General features: G+C 41.0%; 2 protein-coding genes across 3 annotated transcripts in view; one reads left to right on the top strand and one right to left on the bottom strand.

Annotated features, from left to right (window-relative positions):
- Positions 1–4,925, bottom strand: part of tepsin (TEPSIN adaptor related protein complex 4 accessory protein) — a 37,844-nt gene extending 32,919 nt beyond the window's left edge. The window contains exon 1 of one of the 2 annotated variants that reach the window (XM_080209611.1): positions 4,846–4,925. Coding sequence is in view for 1 of the 2 variants with exons in the window: in XM_080209609.1 (XP_080065735.1) it covers positions 4,850–4,888 (39 nt within the window). In the remaining variant the exon portion in view is untranslated. The remainder of the gene's footprint in view (positions 1–4,845) is intronic. The other variant, XM_080209609.1, reaches the window with a different exon arrangement.
- A 145-nt stretch (positions 4,926–5,070) lies between these two features.
- ndufaf8 (NADH:ubiquinone oxidoreductase complex assembly factor 8) lies at positions 5,071–12,290 on the top strand. The gene is made up of 3 exons (XM_080209207.1): positions 5,071–5,207; positions 8,106–8,216; positions 10,427–12,290. The coding sequence occupies exons 1-3, from the start codon at positions 5,127–5,129 to the stop codon at positions 10,442–10,444; spliced, it is 210 nt and encodes a 69-aa protein (XP_080065333.1). The 5' UTR covers positions 5,071–5,126; the 3' UTR covers positions 10,445–12,290.
- The last annotated feature ends 559 nt before the right edge of the window (positions 12,291–12,849 follow it).

Raw genomic sequence — 12,849 nt, 5'->3', positions numbered from 1 at the left:
ATCAAAAGGAATTTAGTTATCGAACCAGTTATGCATAAATGAAGCTGCAAGGACAACTGCTAATAAGCTGTGAAGCACTCAGCTTACTTACTGTACAAGACAGAAAAATCTACACATGATCAAAGTCACTCTCCACATCTTATACCACAATTCAAGCTATCAGTACAGAAATGAGCAAGGTTACTCATTCGCTGCTTGTGACAGTGGTGTCCCATTCCAATCCTCGCTGAAGCATTTTCACTGAAACCTCTCATATGATACCAGAATCACAGAATTATTATGTTGCAGGGGGCAATTCGGTCCATCGTGTCTGCACTGGCTGTCCAAATGAGCATCATGCCTTGCGCCATTCCCCTGCCTTCTCCCCCATATCCCTGCACATTAGTGGAATAGGAACAATCATCTAATGCCCTCGAATTCCTCAATTGAACCTGCCTCCACTACATTTCAAAGCAGTGCATTCCAGACCCAAACCACTCGCTGTGTGAAGTTGTTTCTCCGGAGTTCATACCCCATAATTGGCTCTCAGCCTGACCACTAAATAAAGATGTGGAGAAATAGTTTTCCTTGTCAACATAATTGGGATTAATGGCCAGTTTCTCAGAACCGCTAATAGAAGCTTGTATAAACAAAGCACTTTAATGCAGGAGACATCGCAAGCTTTACAGGGAGTTGAAACAGACATTAAGCAACAATGAGCCAGCTAGGAAGACAACTGATGATATGGCTAAAGGAGTGGTAGCAAAAACTGAAGGATTCAAGGAAAAGGTTCAAGAGAGTGGGAATAGGACAGTGGAAGGTGTTGCTAATGATGAGGGTCAGAGGAGTAAAAGACTAGCAAGATTAATATCTCAACCAACGGAGAGTGCAACCTGGGATACTGTTCTGAAAAAGACAGATGTTGTGGGACTTGTGATTTGAGGGTGAGGGTTTTGAAAATGAGTTGGGCACACAGTGAAGAGAGGCAATGCAGAAGGTTGATGAGCATTAAAACTTGGATTGGGGCAGGGTTCTGGAGACAGAAATTTGGACAAGTTGGAGGTTATGTATTTTAACTGTCTTGAGGCAGGGGAGATGAGAGAAGTCAAATTTAAGGTTAACGTTTATTTATTAGTGTCACTTGTATGCTTACTCTAACATTGCAATGAAGTTACTGTGAAAATCCCCTAGTCATCAAACTCCGACACCTGTTTGAGTAAACCGAGGGAGAATTTAGCATGGCAAATGCACCTAACCAGCACATCTTTCAAACTGTGAGGGGAAACTGGAGCACCTGGAGGAAACTCACACAGATACAGGGAGAACGTGCAGACTCCGCACAGGCAGTGACCCAAACCGGGAATCGAACCCACATCCCTGGAGCTGTGAGGCGGCAGTACCACCGCGCTAGTCGGGAAGGCATGACAAAGTTTTGTGTGACAGCACCCAAAATTCTGGAACAGGAACAATGGAACAAACAAGAAAATCCAAACTTCTGAAGGACTAAATCAGCATTCATTGTTTTGTAAAAACTAGCTGCTGCATTTCAAATTAGAGAACAAAGAGGCTCTAATTAAAGGCACCAAAGTGAATAAATCAAATTCTACTAAATTAATTCTAGAAAAATGAAAACTTAATTATCAAAAGTCATGTCAGTCACCTTCACATATTAACCACTATGAAGTGATTAATATAATTTTCTATTTTTAATGTTCACATATTCCTATGAATCTCCAGTGTGAAGTAATCTCAGATTTTAGTGCAAATTTGTCAGCATACAAAGAACAAAGTAAATTACAGAGCACAGAAACAGACCCTTCAGCCCTCCAAGCCTGCACTGACCATGCTGCCCAACTGAATTAAGACCCCCTACTCTTCCTGGGACCATATCCCTCTATTCCCATCCTATCCATTTATTTGTCCAGACACCCTTTAAAGCTCACTATCATATCTGCTTCCACTTCCTTTCCCGGCAATTAGTTCGAGGCACCCACCAGCCTCTGTAAAAAAAATTTGCCTCGTACATTGCCTTTAAACCTTGCCCCTCATACCTCTAACCTATTTTAAGTGTACTTTTGGATTAGAAACAAACTTTCAAATAAATACATTAATTTGATTGTGCTTTCTGTATTTCACACTGTGTAAAAGGACATTGTGTGGTATCAATGAAACCAAAAAGAAATTAAAACAAAGGCCTAAAAACAGAGAATATTGGAAATACTCAGCAGGTTCAGGCAGGGTCTGTGGAGAGAAGAACAGAGTTAATGTTTCAGAGCAACACATTTTCATTCACAACTGGGAAAAGTTAGGGCTGCAGTAGGTTTTGTACAAGGGGTAGGTGGGAGAAGGACAGAGGAAGATCTGTGATGGGGTGAAAGGTATGCAAATTTCAATGACAGAGGGGCTAGTCTTCCAGGGACAAAGGGAATGGTGATGGGACAGGAAATGGAAAATGCCTGGAGCAGGTGTGTTATTGTCTCCAAAAGCAAAAAATAAAGAAAAAACCAAAACAGGCAAAGACAAAGAAACAAAATGGAGGAGGGGAAAACAAAGTTTAAAAATCTGAAATTGTTGAGTCCAGAAAGTTGAAACTCGCCTAATCGAAAGCGCAGGTGCTATTCCTCAAGCCTGAGGATTACCCATTACATTTTTAAACTTTCTCAGTTCTGATGATAGGTCATTGATCTGAAATGTTAACTCTTTCTCTCTCCACGGATACTCGCTGACCTGCTAACTACTTCCAGCATCTTCTGTTTTTATTTAAAATTTGCAGATTCTGCCGTATTCATTGTTTGGCTCAGTGGGCAAAGGGGGACTGTAAATTAAAGGACAATTATAATTCCACTGTCACATCAATACAAAAGGTGACAAATACAACTCCAGAATTGTAACACATTAAGGCCAAGAGACTCCCTCAAGGCCTCTACTTGTTACCACTTGGGCTCAGTGCTGCAAAGTATAACTGAAGGGTTAGCTTTACCTTAGCAACATCTCTCTTTTTACTATACCTGAATACCATGGGTTCAAATCCCACTCTAGAAATTGGGAGTACACAATGTAGGCTAACAATTCAGCACAGCATCAGAAAATGTACTCATTGTTGAGAGTTGCAGCTTTCAGAGAAGATCATTAACCAAAGGTTCTATCTGTTGTCTCAGATGGATATACAAAGATCCTAAGGCACAACTTGAAGTAGGGCAAGGGTTTACCCACCAGCCAAGAAAATAATATTGCTGTGAACAGGTGTGATGAGTCGTCTTTCAAGTTATTGTCAGGATGAACTTAGGCAGGGAATTGAATCTGGTTAGTAACAGTTCAATATTTTGGAAGCCATTTTTAAAAAATAATAAAATCCGTTATTAGGAAGCATAAAAGTGTCAAATTATTTCTCCTCTTTAGAAATGGGCCAACAATTCTGTCTCCTATCTGACAGCAGTCATTCAAGCACTTAATTTTTTTCCCCTCCAATATAGGAGGAGGAAGTTTTGGGGATATATTTTGTTACAAGCCCATTCAGTTACATGTTTGTACAAGTTATAGGCTTATGTTAAATTCAGAACCCAATCAAATATTTGATGGCTGAAGGTCCCAAAACACTGGATGGATGAGATTAGCAATGGTGGACTGACCATTGTATGGAATCACCAATAGGAACAGAGAAAATCAGACAGAAGGCTAAACTGGGCTGAGTAGGGCTAGCTGGCTGAGTGTCAGTGCACAGGAAAGGTGGCCCAAATTCTTTGCTTGTTAGAGCTCCGAATAGCTGAAGAGATTCAAGTCTGGCAGCTCGAGGCCACCCACATATACTCACTTGCTATTACAGAACAGGGAGGTCAAGGTAAGGGGACTGAGATAATAGGAGTTGCTGTCAGAGCTAGAAATCCGATTACTTTTGTCTCCCTAAAGATGAAAGCCAAACAGCTGGCAATAAAAGTAATACAAACATGTTCTTGTGTTTTCAAGAACTAGTCAAATCAACCTAAGACAATATGGGCTAGATAACAGGTACAAGCTAAAGAAAGACAAACATGTGCAGGACAGAAAACGAGAGGGATTCTACATTTTTATCCAGAAAAATATTATATCGAGAGCTAGCACTAGCTGGACAAACAGATCCTGCGACAGCATATCCAAGTCCAACGAGACATGACCTCCCAGCACAAAAATTCATCAGATACTCTACGATCTTCACAAAGAATCAATGAAAAAGTCAAGATTTTGATAATAAAAAAAAAGTTTTTAAAAATCGTGGCCGGGGGCAGGAAAAGCTGTAAATACACAATGTCATTCTACTCCCCAGTTTCTTTGTTTCAGCAGGTGCAGGCAAAGAGATGAGCAAGTACATTTTCATTTTGACTTGCAACAAGACACCAACAGGCGATCACATCCAAAAAAAAACCTGCAACAGTCTGTCCAGAAAGTTTGACAGCAACTTTTAAAAACAATCAGCACTTGTGCAAAGATCCCCAGACAGCAATACAGATATGAAATTAAACACAGGAACCAAACCATCTACCAGGAGGATTGCAGTGTTGCTACACAAATACATATATTTTGATATTTATATATATTTAAATACATAGATATTTTGTATACTTATATATTCCATAATTTATGTATAGAATATATGAATTATCAGTAATGATGCTGCACTGGTCAGTGCTGCCTGAAGGTACTTTAATCAAGGTGCATCCTGACTATTCCAATCGGTGAGTGCTTGTCCAGGGCCTGGTGAACAGAGGGCCGGCTTTCTGCCATCATTGTCCACCCACAGCCTCTGCTTCCCTCCCTCCCGGGGCCTCTACAACAGCCTGTACTGCACAGTGTGGCCCCCCCCTCAATCCCAATGCCCCCTCTCACACTCACTCACTCGCTGCAAGAAGACCAGCTTCTCTCCCACCGTTGCCATCACCGCCAGCCACCCGTCGACCTTTGACCGACAGCGCCCACCACCCAATCAGTGCCCGCCGCTCCCCCTCCAGTCAGGGCCCGCTATCCGTCGCCCGCCGCCCAATTGGTGCCCGTCCCCTCCCGGTGACGTCACTGCCGCCGATCACGCCGGCCTTGGCGGAAGCGGAAGTTCGTCATGGGAGCCAAGATGGCTGCGCCCAGGTCGGGCACAACTGTAGTTTTACCACCTCTCGACCATGCCGGGGAAAGAGGTCTGGACCCGCACCCGGGATAAACTCAGGAGCTTCCCCCACTTCATGGCAGCATGTGCTGAAGAAGTGGGTTCAAGTGGTTTTTTTTTAAGTTCTTTCCGGTTGTTGCCTTTCAGGATGTTGGAATCGGGCAGTCTCTTGTTCAAGAGTCCACAACGTCACAAAGTCACCTCCACTTTAAAAAGGAAACATCTCCCTGAGGTTTTTGACGAATGGAAGTTAACAGGAGGTTGAGAATCCAGCTATTACCCAAGGGAGAGAGATAGGGAGGGATTAATGTAAAACATTGAGGATGCTGGAATCTGAAACAAAAACAGAAAATGTTGGAAAATCTCAGCAGGTCTGGCAGTATCTGTGGGCAGAGAATAGAGACTATGTTTCGAGTATGGCTGATCCTTTGTCGGAGCTCTGTTCTCTCCTCAATGCTGTCAGACCTGCTGAGATTTTCCAACATTTTCTGAGAGGGAGAGAGTTGTACAAAAGAGGTGACTGCAAGTTCCATGACTAAGGGTGGGCTTGGGAGCAGAGGATGAATATCAGGCCCAGAACGTAAGACCATAGTATTGACAGGTGTGGGAGATTGTAAACCTGGTGGAGGTTGAAGCAGAGGAGCTTGTTACCTATGTGCGGGAGAGAAAAGGAGTCATTGAAGGTTAGCAAGATAAGAACATAAGAAATAGGAGCAGGAGTAGGCCATCTAGCCCTTCGATGCAACAGGCTACAGAACTAAGGGCTAGTGCTGGGAGCAGGCACTGTTGTTGAAGTGGAAAAAGATCATGTTGCTGATGAATAAGATGGTGGTTGAAGCTAAGACTTTTATTGAACAAGACTCAAGATTTAGCAAGATATGGTTTAAACTGAATCAGTAGCCTGAGTAAGTGACAGAGTCATTGGTGAGGCAGTGGAGTTTGTGGAAGGTCTGAAAATGATGGCTTCTGTCTTCCCCAATGTTCAGTTAGGGGAAAGTGTGACTTGATTTGATTTGTCACATGTATTAGTATACAGTGAAAAGTATTGTTTCTTGCACGTTCTACAAACAAACCATACTGGTTATAGAGAGGGAAAAGAGGGTCTGCAGAATGTAGTGTTACAGTTGTAGCTGAGATGAAGAGAAAGATCAACTTAATGTGAGGTAGGTCCATTCAAACGTCTGATGGCAGCAGGGAAGGAGCAGTTCTTGAGTCAGTTGGTACGTGACCTCAAACTTTTGTACCTTTTTCCTGTCTGGGGTGTGTGGGGTCCTTAATTATGCTGGCTGCTTTGCTGAGGCAGCGGGAAGTGTAGACAGGGTCAATGGATGGGAGGCTGCTTTGTGTGATGGATTGGCTACATTCACAACCTTTTGTAATTTCTTGCAATCTTGGGCAGAGCAGGAGCCATACCAAACTGTGATACAACCAGAAAGAATGTTTTCTATGGTGCATCTGTAAAAGTTGTGGCTGACATGCCAAATTTCCTTAGTCTTCTGAGAAAGTAGAGATATTGGTGGGCTTTCTTAATTATAATGTCAGCACGGGAGAACCAGGACAGGTTGTTGATGATCCGGACACCTAAAAGCTTGAAGCTCTTGATCATTTGTATTTCATCCCCATTGAAGTAGACAGGGGCATGTTCTCCACTACGCTTCCTGAAGTCGATGACAATATCCTTTGTTTTGTTAACATTGAGGGAGAGATTATTATCGTCGCACCAGTTCACCAGATTCTCTATCTCATTCCTGTACTCTGTCTCGACGTTGTTTGAGATGTGACCCACTACAGTGGTGTGACCGACAAACTTGAGAATCAAGTTAGAGGGGAATTTGGCCACAGTCATAGGTGGAGAAGGAGCTAAATAGAGGGCTTGTAGGGCACCATTGTTGAGGATGATCGTAGCGGAGTTGTTGTTACCTATCCTTACTGATTGTGGTCTGTGGCTCAGGAAGTTCAAGATCCAGTCGCAGAGAGATGAGCCGAGGCACAGGCCATGGAATTTGGAGATGAGTTTCGTCGGAATAATGGTGCTGAAGACTGAGCTGTAGTCAATATGCAAAGACATGTGCGTAAGGCAGTCTGACAACACGAAGATAGTCACAGGTTTGAGAGAGGTGGAGCTGGGTGTCATCAGTATGGATGTAGGGAGAAACCAGGAGCCCCCAAGCGATGAGGCTGACAAGGAAGAGAAGAGTCTTTCACCAGGGATTTTCTCACAAGGTGTAGAGAGAGTAATTAATGGTCACAATTTAAAACATTCAGCAATATTTCCATCCTTAAGACATAGAGATTAAGGTTTGTGGAAGATTGTTCCAGCCCTTAATTGTTAAGCACTTTAATATCCAGAGTCACTCAAATACTTGAGACAAATGTTAAGAAACAAAATATTTTGCTTCCAGTAAGTAAAATCCTCTGTGTGCCACACAATACCTCTACCATGCAAAGCATACAGAGTGATGCATTATTCTGGACACTTTTCAGTTTTCTGTTCTGAATTTAATAAAGTCAGGCTTTTTATTTCCTCTCTTGCTGTGAGCAATGAGCCTATTTTGTGTTTCCAGCCCTTTCCTGTTCCCAATTCTGAACCCTGAATCTTTTTTTTAAACACTTTCTTTCCATTATACTTACGTGGATTTCTCTCGAGCTTGTCATCATCTTCCCCACTTACATTTTGATTTTTGTCTCCTTTTATTGCCTTGCTATAATCTGTCCAAGAAGCTGACTTCAGGCAGTCCTTGCTTTAATTTGCTCTCTGTGATGAATATTTCTGTTGTTACTTACTATTTTTGTCTTTCCTTCACCCAAGTGCTTAATTGCACTTCGGATACAAGAGTCTTAAAGCTAAAATATCAGCCCTGTTATTACTCTTTACAGCTACTCATACTTCCTGTTTATTTTAATTTTAAGTGGTTTCCTTAATATCACCTTTCCTTTTGCTGTAATTCTTATCTATGGGTTGTTTGCTTATTTCATCTGATTTTTTGATTCAAAGGCATCAGCATACGGGAGATGTGTGGCTGCAAATACCCAGGGAAGCAAGGACCTGAGAAAGGACATGTGCGCAAAAGAGTTTCAGGCGCTGAAGAGCTGCTTTACATTAAATGTAAGTTTTTACTGGCAGAGAAAGAAAAATGAGAAAAAAAGCAACATTTCACCTGTAAAAGAGCCTGAAAATGTGTGTACCATTACAACATGTGTTTTCCATAACTGAAATAGTTTTAAATATTATGCACAGTTGCAAACTGAATTACAGCTGACTACAGTAAACAGTGGTGCACCTAAAGGTCATTGCAGCTACATTCATTACTTTTCTAGCCAGTATATTTTAATATTTCAAGCACCCAAAATTAAAGTTCCACCTATATTGTTATTTATAACTGGAAGTAATATAACTTTTCCTTTAACCAATATATCTTTTAAACTAAGCAGCTGTAAATATTTTGTCGGTCATAAATATATTGTAATGTTTAGTTCTGTGGAAGTAGTACCCAAATGTATGTGTCCTTTCAAAGTCAGTTCCAGATGTATTGTAATTGTCTCCATAGGGCTGCATGAGCTGCAGTTATTTAGCTTCAACCCCAACTAATGGATTTTCCATCCCTGCTAGCCAAATAGACTGTGTGAGGCAGACTGTAGAACAATGAAGACACAATAAAATATTTTGCACAAAAGTCATTGTTTCCACTCAATATTTAACAAATCTATGGTATACACAGAATAAGCACAGTAAGAAGTCTGACAACAGCAGGTTTAAGTCCAATCGATTTATTTGATAGTAAGCTCACAAGCTTTCAGGGTTTGCCCCTTCGTCAGGTGAATGGAGTGTTCTGGCCTTAGACAGAGCATATAACAGCACCGTTTACAGATTATTGATTAGAATGCGAATCTTTACAACTAACCTGCTATTCAAGTCTTAAAGAGGCCAATAATGTGAGTGGAAGGAGCATCAAGCACAGGTTAGAGATGTGTATTGTCTCTAGACAGTACAGTAAGTGAGGTTTTGCAAACCCAGGCAAGTCATGGGGGTTACAGATAGCGCAACATGAACCCAAGATCCCTGTTGAGACCGTCCTCATGTGTGCGGAACTTGGCTCAGTCTCTGCTCTGCGACTCTGTGCTGTCGTGTGTCATGAAGGCCGCCTTGGAGAATGCTTACCGAAGGTCAGAACTCCTTCCACTCACATTGTTGGCCTCTTTAAGACTTGAATAGCAGGTTAGTTGTAAAAACTCACATTCTAATCAGTAATCTGTAAACTGTCTGTGCTGTTATATGCTCTGTCTGAGGCCAGAATTCTCCATTCACCTGACAAAGGGGCAAAACCCAAAAGCTTGCGAGTTTACTATCAAATAAACCGGTTGGACTTAAACCTGGTGTTGTCAGACTTCTTACTGTGTTTACCCCAGTCCAACGCCGGCATCTCCACATCATACACAGAATACTCAGTAACTCATGCAGAATGTGTTGTCAGCTAAATATTACAAACTGTTTAATAAGGTCATAATTATTCAGGGTTTCATTATACTGCAAACATTTGTAGGTAACAGCAGAAGCATAAATGATACGTAAACATTATTGTATCTTAATCATTTTGTCAATTTTTTTAACTCCAGTATATGGGGAGGTAATAGCATTATCACTGGACTAGTAATCCAGAAACTTAGGCTAATGCTTTGGGGACCCAGGTTCGAATCGCAGCATGGTGAAATTTGAGTTCAATAAAAATCTGGAATTAAAAGCAATCATAAAATCATTATTGGAAAAACTCATCTGGTTCACTAATGTCCTTTAGGAAAGGAAATCTGTCATCCTTACCTGGTCTGGTCTATATGTGACTCCAGGTCCACAGCAACATGGTTGACTCTGAATTGCCACTTAGTTTGAGAGCAATTAGGGATGGGCAGAAATGCTGGCCTTGTCAGTGACACCCATGTCCCATAAAATAATAAAAATAAGGCTCTGAATTACCACTGTTGTTTAAGTGCCTGAAACTTAGGCTCTGAACCAATCATTGCAATAAAACAATTTTTTAAAAAATCCTTCCAGGTCCACCTGATTTTTGATAATTCTGCTCTCTATCTGACACTAACAGCAATCTGTATAACCTGGCCTCTTGACTTCTCTCTCCTTTCTCACCTTGTAAGATTAATCTTGACAGCCAGCCGGAGACTGGGAACTCAGTGAAGGATGAAATCCCATCTTCTTTCATATGATGCTTTTCACACTATGCAGCAATGCATGTGACCATCCTCCTTTAATATCTTTCTTGTTTTTTTCAGCAACTATAATGTACATTTTTGTTTATTTCCTTTCAGGCCAAGAAAGCAAGGTAAAGAACAACTGTTTATCCCTGCAGAGTTATCGACAGAACTTTACTGCACACCAATACCGTCCCATCAATCTGTTATCAAGAAAATCTGACCATCCGCATCCTGTAACAGGCATGTCAGGATGAAGCGTGAAAGTAAAGAGTAGATTCAACTCAAATAAATGACAATCTTTTTTAAATTTTCTTAGCATTGGTGCATGTTTATTTTTTGTGAAAGCTGTTCAAAACTTGAACATTTTGCGTCCAATATTTCTAAACAAGGCGTTACTTAGGACAGATATGATGTGCCTGATCCTAAACCCCAACTACAACATCTGCACTGTTTGACTTCAGAATTCCCACTATTGTTCCTATTTTTATGTTAGTTATCTTAATTACCACTCTTGTTTAGCATGACCGTACTGTATCTATGAGAATTATAAAGATGGAAATTGTTTGGTTGGCAAATTATTGCTTAACTTAGCTTTCTGCATTGTAAATTTTGTCATACTTCTAACAACACAATATTATGTTCTGCCTTGTGAAACACAGTGAATTCAAGTGTTTTGAGAACATTCTATGCATGGTGGCACAGTGGTTAGCACTGCTGCCTCACAGTGCCAGAGACCCAGTTCAATTCCTATCTTGTGTCACATCTGGGTGGAGTCTGCATGTTCTCCACGTGTCTGCCTGGGCTTCCACCATCTAAAAGACATGCTGGTTCGGTGCATTGGCTATGCTAAACTCTCCCTCAGTGTCCCCGAACAGGTGCTGGAGTGTGGCAGCTAGGGGATTTTCACAGTAACTTCATTGCAGCATTAATGTAAGCCTACTTGTGACACTAATAAATAAACTTAAGTAGCATTTATTTCATTATCTGCGTCACACAACTGTATTAAAACTCCAAGAAAATGTTGCAAAAGAAAAGTATATTTATTACAGAAAATCCTTTTGCATGAGTTTATCTGTAAACACCACCTTATTCAATTTTTGTCCATTCATATTGAATATTTATATTCCTGAATCAAGGAATGGTTGCAAAATGGTTTTGTTACTTTGAGCTAATGATCTAGTGACATGAGTTCAAAACCCACCAAAGCAGGAGGAGAATTTAATTTGTTAATAAATGAATCCAGATTTTTTTAAAATGCTACTGTTAATAATATTGCCCATGTAAAGGACAGGTGGAAACCCAGATGCCCAAGTCCTCATTATGTATGCCTGGCGAAGAGCCTAGACCAATAAAAGCAGGAGTTCAGCAGAGATTCTGATTTGATAAGTGAAGTAAATTGTTTACTTTGTTTAACTGACATCTTTAAGTGGTTAGAATAAGTTGTCCTTGCTGAGATAGTGTTGTCAACGTGCCAGTGTTTATTTGGACATGATTGTGACGTGTTTGAAGCCTCTTATTGATACTTTATTGTAAGTGATTGACAGTTTTATTGGATTTATGAATGGATGTTCAATGGGAAAAGATTGTACATGATTCCAGAGAAGGAAAGGCAAAGGCCAAAGAGATATGGCAAATCATGAGGACTGACTGAGGGAAGGGAATGGAGATGTCAAAGATAAATTAATTTTGAGAGATACAGATAGATGAGGAATTCATATTAGAATGATTCACAACTCAAGCGCGAGGTGAAGTGGAGCAGGATGTCTCTGAATGGAGGTTTAAGGCAAGGTTTCCAAAACTTTTCTGGCCACAGAACTGTTTTGACCTCCCAGAGTGTGGATGGAACCCTCAGACAGAGTTATGTTGAAGAATTAAAACAAAATGATTGTTTGCAAAAGGCACCAACATCATGACAATAACTTCTATACATTTATTTTTGTATGTATATTATGATTAAAAAGTTCTCATTCAACAAGTACTTGAGTCATACCTTTTTGTAATTTTTAATGAGGGAAGTTTTGCTCACATTTGTTAAATATTGGGAATTCTGCTGGGAAGCTGGATTCTCATGTCAGACATCCACACTTCCATCTCCTTCACATACACACCTCCCTCAGTCTCTCTTTCACTAAGGCTGCTGTCCTTCCTGTCACTTCACAATGGCCATCTTCCCTCCTGCCCCATGACCAATGCCAACTCACTCTTCCCTCCTGACCCATGACCAATGCCTACCTCACTCTGCCATCCACTCTCTTCCCTGCTTCACCTTGGCCTGGACCATGAGGTCTCTCCTACTGTTTCCAGCTTATCCAGAGGTTGGCTTTTCATGGCATTGATTTCTCTATCAGCAGCCCTTGCATGGAGAAACCAGCCTCTAAGCGGCTTTATAGCATTATTTATGTTATATATCAGCCTACATCTAACTGGCTGGTGGAACATCAGATGAACTTTAGATGAATTTCTGAAGATGGGGGTACCATAAGCATAAACATGGGTCAAGGGTGGTGTAGGAAAAACACATTGTTAAGATGGCAGCC

This window comes from Carcharhinus amblyrhynchos, chromosome 21 (genome assembly GCF_965287045.1).
Source record: "Carcharhinus amblyrhynchos chromosome 21, sCarAmb.v2.hapA, whole genome shotgun sequence".
NCBI lineage: Eukaryota > Metazoa > Chordata > Chondrichthyes > Carcharhiniformes > Carcharhinidae > Carcharhinus > Carcharhinus amblyrhynchos.
This window is presented reverse-complemented; position numbering and strand designations above follow the sequence as displayed.

What these genes read in the sequence shown, in the direction of transcription:
- ndufaf8 (XM_080209207.1), top strand. Translation starts at nt 5,127, where the DNA reads ATGCCGGGGAAAGAGGTCTGGACCCGCACCCGGGATAAACTCAGGAGC. An exon ending in TGGCAGCATGTGCTGAAGAA is followed by an intron (nt 5,208 to 8,105) that starts GTGGGTTCAAGT and finishes TTTGATTCAAAG; the next exon opens with GCATCAGCATACGGGAGATG.